The sequence below is a fragment of the Oncorhynchus keta genome, chromosome 24, assembly GCF_023373465.1.
Source record: "Oncorhynchus keta strain PuntledgeMale-10-30-2019 chromosome 24, Oket_V2, whole genome shotgun sequence".
Lineage (NCBI taxonomy): Eukaryota > Metazoa > Chordata > Actinopteri > Salmoniformes > Salmonidae > Oncorhynchus > Oncorhynchus keta.
Genome location: NC_068444.1, coordinates 36,822,420 through 36,842,937, shown reverse-complemented (window position 1 = coordinate 36,842,937; position 20,518 = coordinate 36,822,420). Strand labels below are relative to the sequence as shown.

General features: G+C 44.4%; 1 protein-coding gene across 1 annotated transcript in view; it reads left to right on the top strand.

Moving 5' to 3' along the window:
- Positions 1–18,598, top strand: part of LOC118357473 (renalase-like) — a 60,944-nt gene extending 42,346 nt beyond the window's left edge. The window contains 5 exon segments of the mRNA XM_035734615.2: positions 11,573–11,622; positions 11,624–11,650; positions 11,652–11,742; positions 15,579–15,754; positions 18,340–18,598. Coding sequence (XP_035590508.1) covers positions 11,573–11,622; positions 11,624–11,650; positions 11,652–11,742; positions 15,579–15,754; positions 18,340–18,492 — 497 coding nt within the window. The 3' untranslated portion in view covers positions 18,493–18,598.
- The last annotated feature ends 1,920 nt before the right edge of the window (positions 18,599–20,518 follow it).

Sequence of the window (20,518 nt, the reverse complement as noted above, 5' to 3'; positions counted from 1 at the left end):
GCACATAAAGCACAGCTGGCCAAGTCTCTGCAGACAGAATGCCGAGGAAATGTATAATGTATGGACAGACAGAGGGCAGGCACCCCCACTCCGGAGGCCTCTGTGGTGACACGTGTGAGAGGATAGCGTGTGTGCGTGTTGGTGTGTGTTTTGCAGTACTGTCTCTTGGTGAATGAAGGTGGTTGGAGAGGTCCAAAGAGGCCCCACTTTTGCAGAAGCGACTTTTTCAGATATATCTGTCTTCTCCTTTTTGTGCAGAATGAATATTGAGCGTCATAGTCAGTAAACCAACAGATATAAAAAGTAGGGCTGTCCCTGACCAAAAAAATCTTGGTCGGCTGACCAGGAGTCATCTGTCGGTTGAAATTTTTAAATGTGTATTTTTCCATATATAGACACATTTGAATCAAAACAAGTATATGCACTGAGCTTTAAGCAAACTGTTTGATGAAATAATTAAGATACACAAATGACTAGAGGGAGACCAACCGCAATTGATTTGATTGTGCTGGACCTGGCTCAGACTTGCTGCGTGTGTTTAAAAAAAAAAACTGTGAGTGACTCTGTAACAAGCACCCATTTATCTCGCTTCCTTCCCTGCTGCAGCGACCAACACAGAACATCAACAGTGTGTATCACACTGTCCGTGTTGCTGAAGCTGCAACGTCATTACAGCCATTTCTGAATGAAAAGTTATGTTACAAAAATCCCTCATTTGTTTAGGAAAAACATTCAAGTCAATTTTGATTGGTCACATACACATGGTTAGCAGATGTTAATGCAAGTGTAGCGAAATGCTTGTGCTTCTAGTTCCGACTGTGCAGTAATATCTAACAATTTCACAACAACTACCTTATACACACAAGTGTAAAGGAATGAATGAGAATATGTACATATAAATATATGGATGAGTGATGGCCGTGCGGCATAGGCAAGATGCAGTAGATGGTATAGAGTACATGAGTAATGTAGGGTATGTAAATATTATATACTGCTCAACAAAATAAAGGGAACACTTAAACAACACAATGTAACTCCAAGTTAATCACACTTCTGTGAAATCAAACTGTCCACTTAGGAAGCAACGCTTGATTGATAATAAATTTCACATGCTGTTGTGCAAATGGAATAGACAACAGGTGGAAATTATAGGCAATTAGCAAGACACCCCCAATAAAGGAGTGGTTCTACAGGTGGTGACCACAGACCACTTCTCAGTTCCTATGCTTCCTGGCTGATGTTTTGGTCACTTTTGAATGCTGGCGGTGCTTTCACTCTAGTGGTAGCATGAGACAGAGTCTACAACCCACACAAGTGGCTCAGGTAGTGCAGCTCATCCAGGATGGCACATCAGTGCGAGCTGTGTCAAGAAGGTTTGCCGTGTCTGTCAGCGTAGTGTCCAGAGCATGGAGGCGCTACCAGGAGACAGGCCAGTACATCAGGAGACATGGAGGAGGCCGTAGGAGGGCAACAACCCAGCAGCAGGACCGCTACCTCCGCCTTTGTGCAGGGAGGAGCAGGAGGAGCACTGCCAGAGCCCTGCAAAATGACCTCCAGCAGGCTACAAATGTGCATGTGTCTGCTCAAACGGTCAGAAACAGACTCCATGAGGGTGGTATGAGGGCCCGACGTCCACAGGTGGGGGTTATGCTTACAGCCCAACACCGTGCAGGTCGTTTGGCATTTGCCAGAGAACACCAAGATTGGCAAATTCGCCACTGGCGCCCTGTGCTCTTCACAGATGAAAGCAGATTCACACTGAGCACATGTGACAAGAGTCTGGAGACGCCGTGGAGAACGTTCTGCCTGCAACATCCTCCAGCATGACCGGTTTGGTGGTGGGTCAGTCATGGTGTGGGGTGGCATTTCTTTGGGGGGCCGCACAGCCCTCCATGTGCTCGGCAGAGGTAGCCTGCCTGCCATTAGATACCGAGATGAGATCCTCAGACCCCTTGTGAGACCATATGCTGGTGCGGTTGGCCCTGGGTTCCTCCTAATGGAAGACAATGCTAGACCTCATGTGGCTGGAGTGTGTCAGCAGTTCCTGCAAGAGGAAGGCATTGATGCTATGGACTGACCCGTCCGTTCCCCAGACCTGAATCGAATTGAGCACATCTGGGACATCATGTCTCGCTCCATCCACCATCGCCACGTTGCACCACAGACTGTCCAGGAGTTGGCGGATGCTTTAGTCCAGGTCTGGGAGGAGATCCCTCAGGAGACCATCCGCCACCTCATCAGAAGCATGCCCAGGCATTGTAGGGAGGTCATACAGGCACGTGGAGGCCACACACACTACTGAGCCTCATTTTGACTTGTTTTAAGGACATTAGATCAAAGTTGGATCAGCCTGTAGTGTTGTTTTCCACTTTAATTTTGAGTGTGACTCCAAATCCAGACCTCCGTGGGTTGATACATTTGATTTCCATTGATCATTTTTGTTTGATTTTGTTGTCAGCACATTCAACTATGTAAAGAAAAAAGTATTTAATAAGAATATTTCATTCAGATCTAGGATGTGTTATTTTAGTGTTCAGTGTATGAAATGACATTGTTTAAAGTGACTAGTGATATATTTATTACATCCTATTTTTTATTATTAAAGTGGCAGCAACCACTCAATGTTAGTGGTGGCTGTTTAACAGTCTGATGGCCTTGAGATAGAAGCTGTTTTTCAGTCTCTTGGTCCCAGCTTTGATGCACCTGTACTGACCTCGCCTTCTGGATGATAGCGGGGTGAACAGGCAGTGGCTCGGGTGGTTGTTGTCCTTGATGATCTTTTTGGCCTTCCTGTGACATCAGGTGGTGTAGGTCTCCTGGGAGGCAGGTAGTTTGTCCCCGGTGATGCATTGTGCAGAACTCACTACCCTCTGGAGAGCCTTACGGTTGTGGGCGGAGCAGTTGCCATACCAGGCGGTGATACAGCCTGACAGGATGCTCTTGATTGTGCTATCTGTAAAAGTTTGAGTGTTTTCGGTAACAAGCCAAATTTCTTCAGCCTCCTAAGGTTGAAGAGGCGCTATTGCGCCGACCTAAACACACTATCTGTGTCGGGGAACCGTTTCAGTTTGTTCGTGATGTGTACTCCAAGGAACTTAAAACTTTCCACATTCTCCACTACTGTCCCGTCGATGTGGATAGGGGGGTACTCTCTCTGCTGTTTCCTGAAGTCCACGATCATCCTTTGTTTTGTTGATGTTGAGTGTGAGGTTATTTTCCTGACACCACACTCCGAGGGCCCTCACCTCCTCCCTGTAGGCTGTCTTGTCGTTGTTGGTAATCAAGCCCACCACTGTTGTGTCGTCTGAAAACTTGATGATTGAGTTGGAGGCGTGCATGGCCACGCATTCATGGGTGAACAGGGAGTACAGGAGAGGGCTGAGAACGCACCCTTGTTGGGCCCAGTGTTGAGGATCAGCGGGGTGGAGATGTTGTTTCCTACCCTCACATTGGGGCGGCTCGTTAGAAAGTCCAGGACCCAGTTGCACAGGGCGGGGTCAAGACCTAGTGCCTCAAGCTTAATGACGAGTTTGGAGGGTACTATGGTGTTAAATGTTGAGCTGTAATCGATGAACAGCATTCTTACATAGGTATTCCTCTTGTCCCAGATGGGTTAGGGCAGTGTGCAGTGTGATTGCGGTTGCGTCGTCTGTGGACCTATTGGGGCGGTAAGCAAATTGGAGTGAGTCTAGCGTGTCAGGTAGGGTGGAGGTGAAATGATCCTTGACTAGTCTCTCAAAGCATGATGACGGAAGTGATGATGACGGAAGTGAGTGCTACGGGGCGATAGCCGTTCAGCTCAGTTACCTTAGCTTTCTTGGGTACAGGAACAATGGTGGCCCTCTCGAAGCATGTTGAAACAGCAGACTGGGATAGGGATTGATTGAATATGTCCGTAAACACCCCCCAGCCAGCTGGTCTGCGCATGCTCTGAGGACCCGGCTACGGATGCTGTCTGGGCCTGCAGCCTTGTGAGGGTTAACACGCTTAAATGTTTTACTCACATTGGCCGCGGTGAAGGAGAGCCCGAAAGTTTTGGTAGCGGGCTGTGTCTGGGAGCAAGACGTTGGTGTCCGCGACGGGGCTGGTTTTCTTTTTATAATCCGTGATTGACTGTAGACCCTGCCACATACGTATAATGTCTGAGCCATTGAATTGCGACTCTACTTTGTCTCTATACTGACGATCTGCTTGTTTGATTGCCTTGTGGAGGGATTAGCTACAATGTTTGTATTCGGTCATGTTTCCGGTCACTTTGCCATGATTGAAAGCAGTGGTTCGCGCTTTCATTTTTGCGCGAATGCTGCCATCAATCCAAGGTTTCTGGTTGGAGAAGGTTTTAATAGTCACTGTGGGTACAACATCACCGATGCACTTGCTAATAAACTCGCTCACCGATTCAGCGTATACATCAATGTTGTTGTCTGAGGCTATCCCTATTCCCTCAACCCTTGCTCTCGACACACGAGACATGTATGCATTGCATGCATGTGACCAATAGGGCCTGACCTATAGCATACCATAATCACATCAATACATGTATTATATTAAACTCTGAACACCATAACACGTGACCGAAAAATGGATGCAGAGGACGTGACAAATAAACTCGAAATGGGGGAATGTTTACTGGTTGCTCAGGAGGTAAAGGGGAAGTCAGGTGTGTGTCATACATTTGACTAGTTGTGGAAAATACTGGAAATCAAGAAAAATAAGGTAATATGCATGCATATTATATGTGCCGAACAGGTGTTGTTAGATTACAGTATACTTTTTTGACTATATATTTTCGGATTGTTTGGAACAATGTAAACAACACTAAATACGTTATAAGCGTACCAGAGAATCTGTTGTAATGTTGTTTTGAATCCTTTATTACAGCAAAGACTAAAAACAGTCGCATTCATTCGTGAATGCAATTTCCAAAATGGAACGGTTTAGGCCTATTTATTGTTTACGCCAATTATTCAATGGTCATTTTGTTATTTTATTTTAAAACTAAAATGCTTGATTGCATTTCAAATCACGAATGACTCCTGTGTGTTGACATGAACAAATAAATGATTTATTGATACAGTAGCCTATGTAGTAAGTATTGGAATATAGGCTTGAGTACGGTATTAAGACTTAACAGGATGCGCTCTTAGGCCTACAACTCGATGGTGGTTATACAAAGCTGCTATGCTAAGCCTACTAATGATAATGACATTACTTATTGTTATAATGATCGTCATAATAATAATAAGAAGAAGAAGGAGGTCAAGGAAAAAGGAGGGTTGTTATTATTATAAATAATAGCAGAGAAGCTGGTCTAACAAAAATAAAGGGGAAAGCCTTTATAGCATAGCAAAGATTTAAAACTGCTGAATTTGTGAAATTGTTTATCCAACATGTTGTGGTTTCCTGAGGCACGGAATTCGTAGGCTATTATACAAACACTCAAACAGGCAACAGACGCAGGATCTGGCTTATTTCTGCAGATATATGGCTGATTTTATAAAGCCAGGCGCATTTAATAGTTAGGCTCTTGATCAGGGGCGCAACTTTCACTGGGGACGGGGGACACACGTTGTGCTTAAGTTGTAAAAGCAAGCAGAGCAGAAACTGGCTACTCTTTAGTTGACTGAATATAACTGGCAAGGTAACTGCTGTATAACTTAACAGAAAACTAAACTAGTGTTTATTCACAGTGCTGAGCTAGTATTGTAACTGACATGTACAGTAATGTTAGCTAATGTTTCATCCCCTCTCAACTGAGGTGAATATATAAACTACACTAACTAGTAACTACCACAGCAATGTCAGCTCTAGCTTCTAGTTATCTGTCAGATAATAATAATAGCCAGCTCATATCGCTATCTAACAGATGTTGTTTGTATGGAAATGTTTTGTAGCCTTTGTTTTGTCCCGTTTCAGAAGTTAACGAACTTGGCTAGCTTTTACTCCTGACCGCTCGTTCCCACCCTTAGCATGAAAAATGCAGACCGCGCCGCAATGATCTCTGTCGAGACCTGCAGGTCCCGCAGAGGCATCCCGCGGGATGCAGCTGAAGCTTAAACCTGAAGCTTAAAGCTACGGTCTGTGATCTGAGACTAATGGTAATTTCAATTATTAACCTGTAGTGACACCCCATCCCGTGAACGGGACCGTTGTCATCATCTGACACCAATTAGCATAACGCAACGGACATAAATCTTCCTAGAAAATCACAAGTGAAATATATTGGAACACAGCTTAGCCTTTTGTTAATCACCCTGTCATCTCAGATTTTCAAAATATGCTTTACAGCCAACGCTAGACAAGCATTTGTGTAAGTTTATCATAGCCTAGCATAGCATTATACCTTGCTAGCAGCAGGCAACCTTGTCACAGAAATCAGAAAAGCAATCAAATTAAATAGTTTACCTTTGATGAACTTCGGATGTTTTCACTCACGAGACTCCCAGGTAGACAGCCAAAGTTCATTTTTCCCCAAAATATTATTTTTGTAGGCGAAATATCTCCGTTTGTTCTTCACGTTTGGCTGAGAAATCGCCCGGAAATTGCAGTCACCACAACGCCGAAAAATATTCCAAATTAGCTCCATAATATCGACAGAAACATGCAAACATTGTTTAGAATCCATTCTCAAGGTGTTTTTCTAATATCTATTCGATAATATATCCTTCGGGACAATTCGTTTTTCACTGGGACCGATTGGAGTAATGGCTACCTCTGTATTTTACGCGAGAATCTCTCTCGGAGCCACCATGTGACCACATACGCAATGTGGCCGCCTACGACTATTATTCAACAGAAATGCGTAAAACTACGTCACAATGCTGTAGACACCTTGGGGAATACGTAGAAAGCTTAAGCTCGTTGATGGTACATTCACAGCTGAATAGGGAGTCATTGGAATGCAGCGCTTTCAAAACCTGGGGCACTTCCGGATTGGATTTTTCTCAGGCTTTCGCCCGCAACATCGGTTCTGTTATACTCACAGACAATATCTTTACAGTTTTGGAAACGTTAGAGTGTTTTCTATCCAAAGTTGTCAATTATATGCATATTCTAGCATCTTTTCCTGAACAATATCCAGTTTAAAACGGGAACGTTTTTTTCCCAAAAATGAAAATATTGCCCCCTAACACCAAGAGGTTAAACCATTTATTCTATTCTTGGATAATATAATGTATAAACGTACACCAAGGTAATTCTTTGTCATGCCTCATTTTAGGAGGATCAGATGGTGACAGGGGTCTCAGCAGGGTCAGGCAACCATGGAAGACCAATCTCTGGCAGAGGTGAGGTGAATTGGTGCAGATACAATACTTTATTCCCTCTGCAGCAAACACTGGACAAGCCAGATGCTATTTTAAGGCAGTCTGACAAACCTCCAAAGTTGACTGTGTCAAGGGTTGATAGAGGCTTTCCCCAATGACACAAAACATGTAAAGCAAAAATCTGAGGAAGACCTGGTAGAAGCTATTGATGGTGATGAATGGATACAGATAAGTTTGAATTTCCAGTCATGTTCATATCATCTCAGACATAAATTACTACAGTTTAAGACCATCCATAGAATGTACTGTATGCCAGTGACACTGAATATCATGCACTCAGAAATGTACTTCCTCAGCTGGAGGTGTAAAATATGAAAGGGGACATATTTGCATATGTTATGGTCTTGTGTAGGCTAGCTGATTTCTGGCCAAGAGTATCTTCTTTTCTTTCTCAGCATGTCTACAGATTCTCCCTTCTCCCTGTTTTTGTTTGCTTAGAAATGTTGAAACTGGAGACTGTTTTCTGAAGAAACGGTGTAACCAATCATTTATAGTGGCTAAATGCATTGCCATTAATTGAAAGGTTGGTTTTCCTCCCACAATGTCAAGTTATGTATCACTAGATTTGATTTATTACACAATGACATTTTCACAAGGTCTGGATGACTTGTATGGAATACAGTAGGACTAAAGGAGTCTGTATTGAAAACATGCCCACGTCAGGGGAGATGCATATCTAGCTGCTCAGTCCTGGTCCTGGGGGTCTGCTGTCCTGTGGATTGTCACTCTGGTCTTGGCCTAACACACCTGATACCAATAATGAATGTTTCACTAAAATCCTAAAGCTAAGTGGGGTGCGTTGGGTTGGGGGGCTGCAGGGTGGTGGACCGTTAGGGGCAGGACGGGGCGACAGAAATATATTGTGTGCAAGTAAAAAGAGCTCTACGGTACTATTAGTAGTATGAGAATAATTATGTGGAGGATTTGCTGTTTCTGTGCGTTAATGTATATTTGAAATGTATGTGTTTTATTTATTTAAATTAAAAAAGTGAAAGGTGTGAACGGTGAAGGAAATTGTGTTGGGCGAGAGTTGAGTTATTGACTAGACTGGTGGGGCTTGGGCGTGCAGTTTGTTAGTCTTGGTTTAAGGAGCAACACAATATTTTATTATTGAATTACCTTTGATCTAGTTCAGTCTTATTAATCACTTAAACAGGTTTAATAATGATCTCTTACATAGCTTGATGACTGTGGGTATTTTTGCTTACTGTTGTTCTAAATAGAGACTGTATATTGGATTGTATAAAATTGCAGGAAATTAGCTTTAGATGACCCAAAAATTCAAGGAGAGGACCCCCAGACCCCACATCAGGTTATGTCCCCACCACTCCTACAAGCAAAGTGGCACCCCTGCTATTGATTATAGACCTAATTAAGTTGGGCTTTCCTCTCTTCTCACTTTTCTTAGACAATTAAGGCAAGGGCTGTTTTCTCTCCGCTTCTGCCTCCGCCACATTCTTCTCAACACCAAAATGCGATTAACTTTTCTATTATACACGTAGAAACATGGCCTATGAAAATGTGCCAATTCAACAGCGCACAGACATATTTCAGAATTGTGGACAGCAAACGCTAACGTGGGGGAAAAAACACATTTGTTAGAAAACAATATTATTTGTATTTGTGTTGCACCATTGTTCTTACATAATATAACCATATACAGTTTCAGTAGCAAATGTCTTAGACTGATGGACTGTGCCATCCCCATTCTCTCTGCGATGGATCAGTCTACTCAGACAGATGCGAATCAGACAGTCTTGTACACCATGATTTTTTTTATTTATTCACCAGTCGACTAAATGGGGTCAGCCCTAATATGGAATGGTTCCTAATGTCTTGATGACTTTAACTAATAGATCTTTATGCAATGTAATGTACAGTAATGCAATGTATATTTAGAGACCTGAACACAAGGTACTGTATTACACACACACACACACACACACACACACACACACACACACACACACACTGTTCCATATTTATTCATACCAAAACATTTAATGCAACACTACCCACCACCTGTTAAACATCTGTGCTAGAATTGGGCACCGGACCCAATAACTCCCCCAGATTGCCACATTGGACAGTCATCTGGAAAAACGCACGGCATCTCTCTCACCCACCCACAACAAAACACTGGAGTGAAAACCACTGAAGAGAGCAGAGAATTAGCAGAGAAGGCACTGAACTGATGAATGAGCCTTCAATAAGCCTTCATCAGGACACAATTAGTAGAGACATGCAGAGGAGATGGAATTGGAGCATGCCTTCATTTGAAGCGGGAGGACTGTGAGGATTCCATTAACAAGCATTGGGACAAGCCACATTACTCAGGGTAATTTTGATCCTGAGTAAACATTCCCCCCACATCTACTAGGGCAATAACTTGAACAGCTCCATGAATGAAGTCTAGGTAAAGTATGGTGGGTGGACCCCAATGCTGACCGTTAAATTGAACAAAGCCTTCTAAAAGATTTGTCTCTATTCAGATCATTAGAATCTTTTCCATTACCAGATGTTCGCCGAGGTTCTGACCGACTGTGTTTAAGTTGAATGCATTTAGTAAGAGTACTAAATCCACAGTTGGTGCAGGACTGTACTCTTGTTTTGAAATGGTACTCTGAGACGAGATTAGCTTCCGCACTGCCCATGTCTGAGATCTTTAAACGGCATCAACAATGGGCTTGCTCTGCTCCATTTTCATGAGAAACCAGAAAGCCTCTTTATGGATGCGTAAGCTAGTGGTATTGCATTCTCCCCTGTGCGTGTGTCTGTGTCTGTCCGTCCGCGCGCGAGCGAGCGTGTGTATGTGTGTGTGCGCCCATGTATTTGTGCGATGCCGCAGCAGATTGTCCGGCTATACCGAGGTCCACATTTACATGGGCCTAATCTGGGCCAGATGTTCCAGGATGACACAGAAAATGATAAAAGGCCCCATACCCTGGGAAAGTCATGTGACCTTGTGACTGGCGCTGTCATATTCCCCCATCGTCAGCCTGTTGTGCAGCTAATTAGATGAACATTTGCTTGTTAGTATAACTACAACACAGGGAATATAGGTGGGGTCATTTTTAATTCTGTTGTTTTAATAGCTTTGGTCACTGGGACATTAGGCATACAGCTGTGGTGCTTGTAGTTGTTTGTACTGTGCAACATGTTAAGATGGCTTGTGCTCAAGGACTATTTTTGTGTTCGTTAGCCTCACACATTTTATCTCTTTGCCTCTCTGCCCCTGTTTTACTTTATGGTTATTTTGTTTGCAATTAATTATTTCCAAATATATTCTACTGACCCTGCTGTAAGTCGTTGTTCAGATTCAGAAACGGCTGTCGAACAACCAGTCCATTTGTCCTACGTACATAGGTTAAGTTTAACTAAAGTTTATCTGCCCACATTTCAGCTCTGCGCTCCAAGAATCGCCTCAGTCATGTATTTTTTAGGACCGTCCAGAGACGACCGCCAGGTTAGCTGACTTGCTGCTTCTCTTAGGACTCACTGTTGGCCTAGATTAAAATAGTTATTTTTCTGTTCAACGTGTTCTAGTGGAAATATGTATTCGAATCCACAGCGTTGACCTCTGACCTGTGTATGCTCCATACTCTGGGGCCCTAAATAACTAAAGCGCGGCCAAGCTAGCGCTTCAGAGGCCAATAAACAACAGATGTTTCAGACTGGAAACAAGGAGAGATTTGCTTTGAAAAAACAACTCAAACCCTTATAAATAAACTAAGGAGAGAACATCTCTTCTACCATATGCAATATGGACGTTAGTTTAGTTATTTAGTTGCGCCCAAGCTTACAGGGTGAATGCATGTGGTCTGGTAGGCGGTAGCTATCTTGCCTCAGTAGACTGAATGCTTGCTAGTTAATTATACTGTGAGCACACAAACATCATTAGATATGATACTCCAGTTTTGATATGAATGATATGTCCCTTTTTTCAATAATGCATTAATGTTACTGCCGTAAGCCTGCTTGGATCCAATCCTTTAAGAAAATGTAATCCATGTAATTTAATGTCTCATTGTTGAGGGCTCCGTGGGAATGAATGAGTGAAGCCTGACACTGGTTACCTGAAAGCTTGACATATTCCTAGTATTCGGGGTGCAGTCCCATCACCTCACAGTGGTATCCATTGTAAGCATACTGTAGGTTCGGTAGGTATCCATGCTCGGCTAACTGATGCCGGCCTGGTAACGGGCTTAAACTCCCTGACATTGTCCCTCTGTTTCCCTATGCGACAGTGCTAGAGGAGATTCCGCGGCAGCAGCTTGGGGCGGTAAGCTACTCGTCGGCGCTATGCGCTGGGCCACTTCTACAAATGCCCAGGCTCACTTCGACGTCCCCTGGGCCGCCAAGTACGTCTCCAATAATCCCTGCATTCCCTTCATCGACGATCAAAAGCGCAATTTAGGTCAGTGCCGCCATTCTCTTTCTCTGTGTGCGTTTGTCTGTCTGTCTCTTTATTTTCCACTCTTTTTCTGTCTGTCTCTTTATTTCCACTCTCTTTTCTGTCTGTCTCTTTATTTCCACTCTCTTTTTCTGTCTGTCTCTTTATTTCCACTCTCTTTTTCTGTCTGTCTCTTTATTTCCACTCTATTTTTTTGTTTCCTTTTCTGCATCTCTGTCTCACCCCACCCCCCCTTTCTTGACTTTCAAGCTGCATTTGGTGTGTAAATGTAAGTGTTTAAGTTCTTATGTTTCCATTCAACCTCACATCATTCTCTTATTTAACGGTGCTGCCGTGCTGCCTCCGTAGACCTTAGTGTTTGATTGGCTCTGTGACTGCTGGGCTAGCCTTGTCCATTGATAGTCCGACTTCATTGCTGATTTGAACGCAGAAGGGAGATGAAGCAGATACTGAGCAGGAGAGCACACACAGCACAACACCCTAAGATCAGGCTTCTACGCACACCAGCCTTCATTATCAGCTCTGCTAGAAAACCACTGCCTCTCGGCTTCTATGAGAAGGAACAACATCTTATATCAGACCTGGAGGGGGGTGTGTGTGTTTCACAGAGAGACAAATATGTGCGTGTGTGCTTCAGTGAAAAACGATAAGTGCATTTCTCTCTCTCTCTGTGTGTGTGTGTGTGTGTGTGTGTGTGTGTGTGTGTGTGTGTGTGTGTGTGTGTGTGTGTGTGTGTGTGTGTGTGTGTGTGTGTGTGTGTGTGTGTGTGTGTGTGTGTGTACGCGCACAAGCGCATGTTTGCACGTCACTTGTGTATGTGTGAGAAAGAGTGCGAGACTGAGAGCGATAGATACTCTTTTGAAAGTGTTCACACACCTGTCACCTCTCATCCACTCCAGTGTTCAGAAGGCAACATCCTAATTAGAGGAGCTGGTAAATGTTTCATTCTACAAGTCTCCTCTGCCCCGGTGCTGCTACTGCGCTCCTCCTCTCGCCCTCCTGCTCTCGCCCTCCCCCGCTACGCTTTAATCTTATTGTTCCTTTGTGTAATGTGTTTTGCTTGTAGCTCAAGTAAGCAGGGGGTAATAGGGTGCAAGCACAGATGATTTCTGACTGGCCCTTTGAAAGGCCTAGGAATGCAGAGAGCAGGAGAGGCGCTGTAAGAATAGCTGTGGAGCGTCTCTCCAACTCTCTCGAGTGGTCTAAAACAGGGAGCTTGCTGTGACCAGGGGAACAGGTGTCAGGTCACAGAGCACACAGGACAGGACAATGGCCCTCCTGCGTCACCAAGATTGGACGGCCCCCTGAGGAAGATTTAGGAGTAAACAGCTTCATGTTCCGAGTTTCATCTGTACTCCGATTGGAATGAAATATGTGAGTTAGCAACTTGTTCAAATTGCACAACGCATCATTTGGTGCCAACTTGCTCTGAGTGGTGCCTGTCTACCTGAGTGGTGCCTGTCTACCTAACCTGTGTGGGTTTTTTTTCTTACTTCTCCTTCAGAAGCCGAGTTTGTGCCAGTCTCTAGCCTACCTGCCTACCTTGCTACCATCATACACACTGTTTCCCCACCTCTTTCTGTCTTATCTCTTTATATTAAACTTTCCTCCTACTTTTCTCATCTTTGTTTGCCTTCCTCCTCTTTCTTTCTCTCCCTCTCTCATTTTGTCTCTCTGGCAAGGCCCTATGGGAGGGGACTATGTCAAAAAAATGGTTAGGGTGGCTATCTAAGCAATGAGCCAAACCAGAATGGCCCTTTGGACAGAAGTTGGACAGACCGCAGGGAATGGGTGCTGTAAGCCTGTCTGTGTGCTATAGTCACTGTCACCAAACTGAAGTCTCCCTGTCCCTACACTGTCCACACAGTGACCATCCCTAGTTCCCTACAAGGGAATTCAGCATCTCCAGCTTGGCTCCGAACAAAACAACCGTCTGTGTTTGATGTGTGTGCACTCCCTCACGCAACGTTGTCCCGTCTGCCGCTTTTAAAAAACGAGCCAAGCTGGAGGAAATGATTGACCTCGTAGTAACTCTGTTTCCCGCTCCAGCAGGTCAATTGCGGGACATGTTTATTGGTGGCAGTAAACCATTATTCTCCACAATCAGTTTAAATATGGTTTTAAGACGATGTCATTAGAGAGATAACTTCATGACGTACAGCCTCGATAAATCAATGCAAAACATCCTGTATGGTTGAGAGCTGTCTGTGTCTGTCTGTCTGTCTGTCTGTCTGTCTGTCTGTCTGTCTGTCTGTCTGTCTGTCTGTCTGTCTGTCTGTCTGTCTGTCTGTCTGTCTGTCTGTCTGTCTGTCTGTCTGTCTGTCTGTCATTAGAAACAGGATCTCACCGTGTCCACTCCCCGCATGATGTCACCGCCACACAACCGGATCCTCAGCAGACAGGGCTCCAAGCCTTTCTGTTGTGTGTACAGTTCCCAAACACTCAACATACAGTGCATTCGGAAAGTATTCAGGCCCCTTGACTTTTTCCACCTTTTGTTATGTTACAGCCTTATTCTAAAATTGATTAAATAAAATCCTAATCAATCTACACACAATACCCCATAATGACAAAGCGAAAAAAGGTTTTTTAGATATTTTTGCATATGTATAAAAAAATCAAAACAGAAATAAGTATTCAGACCCTTTGCTATGAGACTCGAAATTGAACTCATGTGCATCCTGTTTCCATTGATCATCCATGAGATGTTTCTACAATTTGATTGGAGTCCACCTGTGGTAAACTCAATAGATTGGACATGATTTGGAAGGACACACACCTGTCTAAGGTCCCACAGTTGGCAGTGCATGTCAGATAAATAAACAAGCCACGAGGTCAAAGGAATTGTCTGTAGAGCTCAGAGACAGGATTATGTCGAGGCACAGATCTGGGGAAGGGTTCCGAAAAAGTTCTGCAGCATTAAAGGTCCCCAAGAGCACAGTGGCCTCCATCATTCATAAATGGAAGAAGTTTGGAACCACCAAGACTCTTTATAGAGCTGGCCGGCCGCCCGGCCAAACTGAAAAACCGGGGTAGAAGGGCCTTGGTCAGGGAATTGACCAAGAACCCAATGGTCACTCTGACAGAGCTCCAGAGGACTTGAGGCATCTGTTTCTCAAACTAGGCACTCTAAGGTACTTGTCCTATTGCTCAGTTGTGCACCGGGGCCTCCCACTCCTCTTTCTATTCTGGTTAGACCCAGTTTGCGCTGTTCTGTGGGGAGTAGTACACAGCGTTGTACCAGATCTTCAATTTCTTGGCAATTTCTTGCATGGAATATCCTTCATTTCCCAGAACAAGAATAGACTGACAAGTTTCAGAAGAAAGTATTGTTTCTGGCTATTTTGAGCCTGTAATCGGACCCACAAATGCTGATGCTCCAGATACTCAACTAGTCTAAAAAAGGACAGTTGTATTGCTTCTTTAATAAAAACAAAAGTTTTCAGCTGTGCTAACATAATTGCAAATGGGTTTTCTAATGAACAATTAGCCTTAGGAGTGATGGTTGCTGATAATGGGCCTCTGTACTCCTATGTAGATATTCCATAACAAATCTGCAGTTTCCAGCTACACTAGTAATTTACAACATTAACAATGTCTACACTGTATTTCTGATCAATTTGATCTTATTTTAATGTCTTAAAAAACAAATTGAATCAAAAATTCTATTCAAAAACCAGAATTTTACCACAACTTTCCTGCATTGTGAATTGTGAACTGAACTGTGTTCTTAGCTGTGCCGTATTCCTGTGTGTCCCTGTGCTGTGCAAAGTCTGCAGAGTGCAGTCCGTCTATGGTGGTATAGTTCTGAACTGTGCTGTATGTGCTTGCCTGTGCAGAATTCCCAGAGTGCGGTCCCTCCATGGTGGTCCACATCAGTGTTCCATTTGGTGTCAAACACCTGGAGGAGGCCAAGGAGCAGGTGGAGCCTATCATCCTGGTGAAGCTGAACAAGCTGCTGCCTGGCTTGCCACAGCCCGACAGCATCAAGTGCCAGAAGTGGAGATACTCACAGGTGAGAGGGGTTACTCAGACAGGAGTTTTACTGTATTACTTCATCGAGTGAGGAGAGATAATACCAGAAGTTTTACTGTATTACTTCATCGAGTGAGGAGTGATAATACCAGGAGTTTTACTGTATTACTTCATTGAGTGAGGAGAGATAATACCAGGAGTTCTACTGTATTACTTCATTGAGTGAGGAGTGATAATACCAGGAGTTTTACTGTATTACTTCATCGAGTGAGGAGAGATAATACCAGGAGTTTTACTGTATTACTTCATTGAGTGAGGAGAGAAAATACCAGGAGTTTTACTGTATTACTTCATCGAGTGAGGAGAGATAATACCAGGAGTTTTACTGTATTACTTCATTGAGTGAGGAGAGATAATACCAGGAGTTTTACTGTATTACTTCATTGAGTGAGGAGAGATAATACCAGGAGTTTTACTGTATTACTTCATCGAGTGAGGAGTGATAATACCAGGAGTTTTACTGTATTACTTCATCGAGTGAGGAGAGATAAGACCAGGATTTTTACTGTATTACTTCATTGAGTGAGGAGAGAAAATACCAGGAGTTTTATTTCATTCACTCATTGAGAGAAGAGGAAGAGTTTTTTTTCTTCTTCATAGAAACTTTAAGAGATAATAACTGTTGCTACTTCACAGTCCTGTCAAGATGCATGGAAAGAAGGTCAGAGGGTTAGACTCGGTTCCGTAAAACTCATCGTCTGTGTAAAGAACGTTGATGAGTGACATGCTGTGTCGATCATGATCACGCCGTACTAAACTTAAACGTATTACGTTTTTTTGCTTCTGTATACCACATGAGTGTAGTGTACGGAGACTGCTTGGACATGGTGTTCCTTTTTCAAGTAGCTCCAATGTCCTGTTTACTGTGATGTTTCCCTGGATCTCTATGTTCCTCTTGGACCAGATACTGTGACTTTATTTACATTATTTATATCCAGCAAGAATATGTCCTCCAAGGGCTCTCGTAGCTGTTCATCACTCTTCTGTAGTGATTGAAGTACACACTCGGCGATTGCATCACTCAATCTCTTAAATGTGCTCTCTCTCACTCTCTCTCTCTCCCTCTCTCCCTCTCTCTCTCTTTCTCTTTCGCTCCAACACACACCCACACACGTTCTGCTAAGCGAGGCTGGGCTGGGCTGGGGGTCAGAGGCCACAGAACATCTGTGTGGGAGGCCACATCACTGGGAGTGCCAGAGCATGGGCCAAGGCCCACTGGAACTGGATGGGCCATGATAGAACACGCACATTTGTACTGTAACACACACACACAAGCACATTTGTATTATAATATAGACACACACACATTCATAATGTAATGCGCAGACACACACACATATGCACACTCACTCATACTGTACACACATCAGCTCCCTGTCAAATGCACTAGCAGTCATTCTAACAAAGACCATTGTGACAGAGAGACACAAATGCATGATTGAACAGTTATATCAGTTTAACTGTTATTTACAATATAGGATATAGGTTTCATGCTCTTTAGATTACTTCTCTTTTGAAGTAGACGTATTCTCAGCTGCCGAATTCTCTTGCTTTCCTTGCGATAAAACGTGTTTATATTGGGGAGTTTATCTTAAGGTCCCAAACCCTCCTCCTTGGCGCTCCGTGCTCTTTGCCATGGGAAGTCAGCCTCACACTGTATATGGAGACGGCAGGGCCCAGGGCCACTTTATCAACGTACCACTAGAGTGAACCAAACAATTTGTCCATGGCCACATTTCAACAAAAATGCTTATCATCAATTGATTTACATGGTGATGACCTTTTCAAGGATGCATGAGCAAACAAACAATTATGTTTTTGGGGAGGAGTGGGGATGGAGGGAGGTGGAGGGTGGGGGTTATGATAGCAGCACATAGTAGCCTATAACGATGCCTATTAAAAGCCCCAGCAGGAAATGGATACTATTTCCTTACCCTTAGCGGTGCAGGGCAGCGTACCTCGATGTTTATCCATCTGCTGCCTCTCCTCTTAGTACAGGCCTCTGACAGAAGCTACGACACGTACACCGGCTTGTGTGTTTACACTCCCAAGTCATTAACACACTTAACTCTCAGCATTCAGGATTTAAACATGAGGAAGACAGTTGGCCGCAAGGCTGATTTGATATCTGCCTGTCTGGCCAAAGGCGGTGCATTTTATGGCTTGATCTGTGGTATCCCACCACGTTCATCCAGAGGTAACTTGAGCACAGACAGTTTTTTGGATTGCAGGATAACTGTAGCACAAACAAATCATTGTCTCAATACACATTCTACTGTAGCTGTGGAAATAGATACATCTGTGGCCATGACAACAATTTGGCTTCAGTAGTGTAGTATACAATCAATGCGTCATTTATCAGTGAAGGACAGTGAGCTGCCGATTCCACTCAATAGCTCAGCAGCAGCATGAAGGTCTAATCAGCCCTCTCTATTGGGTCTAGTGACCGTTAGGGCCACTCCACCTGCTGCTCTATGGCCCTTCTCTCTCTCTCTCTCTCTCTCTCTCTCTACCCCCCTCTCTTTCTCTACCCCACCACCCCCTCTCTCTTTCTCAACTAATTAGGTGACGAGCTCGGTGGCCGACTGCCCAGGGCAGATGACGCCGCTGTCCCAGCCTCTGTTGGTGTGTGGGGGCGACGACTTCACACATTCCAATTTCGACGGCTGTATCGAGTCTGCCCCGAAGGTGTTTGACGTTCTGAAGTCCTCTCTCTGATGCCTTAAGGGGTGGTAGGGGGGGTGGGAGTATAGTGTGGGGGCCTCTATGTGTACAGTATGCTAGCCCAGAGAGGGGGGTACTGCCATTGATCCATTACCCTACCCCCCCCATCATGGATGAAATCTGTCAAATAGAAGAGAACTGTCCACTGAAGTACTTGATATGTTTTTTTAACATGTTGATGCTATGCTGTGTTCACTTGTGGTTAGATGTGGAACCGGTGTGTATATGACCCACTAATACAACAAGGTGGACCATGATTCCGTTCCAAGGAAGTACTTTACGGAAAGTAAATATGGTGTTGTTACTCAGGATTTCTCTCTAAACATCTGATTTTGGTTCAGATTTAATAAAAAAGTTGAAAACTAGATCTCCCCCTTTGTGTCTGTAACTCCACTTTCTTTTTACTCAGAAAGATGGCAGGTGGTATGGGAACCAATCAGCACAGAGCTCAGAGCAAAGTCGTACAAAATGGATGTGGTTAGTCAAAAACCAATTAGAAAGTAATCAAGATCCCTTAATGACTTCTAAATACATTAGGCAAAGTAGGCACACTATGTTCTGTTTGACTAACACCATACCTCACCCACCATTGATGTAGCCAGAGGACTCTGGGTATGACTGCCTGGTATGGCTAACACCAGGTCTGCCCTGTGCTCATGAAGGTCAAGTGTCCCAGTGAGAGCCCTGTGGCCCTGCCAACCCTGCCACCCCACCCCCATACAGCGCCCGTGGTGGTGTAATTCCACCCGGGGCAGCCTCCCGACACTGACCGAGTTCAGCAGCTTAGTGGCGGGACAGTAATCTGGGACAAAATGTTTGGCAGCCGGTCTGGAGAAAGAGCCCCCACTAATCCGACATAATTACAGCGTTTTGGGCCGGAGATCCAGGCTGTTGCAGCTGGGGTAGTAGTAGGCTCACTCCACTCTACTTACAGTCTGCAGTAACAAGCAGCACCCAAACACACACACCCAGTCTGCAGCTGCAGGACCCTGATCGCCCTTAGGCCCCATGCAGTCCCACCCGCAATGGCACCAGGCTCTGCCTCCACACTGGCAGTGGGAAAAGGCCTGTGTGTGATTAGGCTATGCCCTCTCGCGTGCTAGCACTATCAACACAGTGAGCCACAGAAAGCCCAGAATGCTGAATTATGAACAGCCCACTGCACAGACTTCACACACTGGCTTGAAGAGGCCAAAACCATCAAGAGAAACAAACGAGAGCGAGAGTGGTTTTAGGACACTATCGTAGCTGATTGTATCACCCTGATCTCTGTTCTTGGGGTTTGGGTATTGTCCTTCATGCTTGACAGGTTCGCTATTGTCCTTTATCAAAGGGTTTGCCCTGTTTTTGGATGTATTTTTATTATCGATCTAACACTTCTTTCCCCCTGCAGTCACTGAACAGTGCATTAAATGACGAGTGTTCTCTCCTCCACTTAACTGAATAGGTGAAATCAAGGTCAGACACAAGCCCATTTCGCTCAGGGTCATCTTATATGTGAGTATATGAAAACAGAATATAAACACAATGGTCGAGTAAAATGGAAGTGTTTCATTTCCAGTTTCTCCAGTTTTACTGCAGTGCAGGACTGTCTGCTTTCCAATGGGAGTGTGATATGAAACCAACCTTCCACAACTCACATAAGTGCATAATTGTAAAGGCCCAAGGGGTGTGAGTGCATGCTTGTGTACAATACAATACTATGCATGTGTTTGATATCCTGTAACATATGCACTCAGGTCGCAATGACATTCATAAAAGCACACGGACAGTAGATTACATCAGTCAGTGGACTGTACCCCTTGTGCCACACGGAGGAGAGAGATGGAGCCTCCTCGGATTACATGTTAATGCTCGTCCAGGGCACAGACTGGTTGGAACAGAACCCAAATGCAGCAGGAGAGCGACGGGTAGAGGGGGGTGGGGAGAGACTAGCTTTTTGCTCCAAGGGGATGCATAATTCATCGCAGTCATCCTGCGAGAAATAGAAGTCAGCTTCCTGGATTGCACTAGCCTTGCC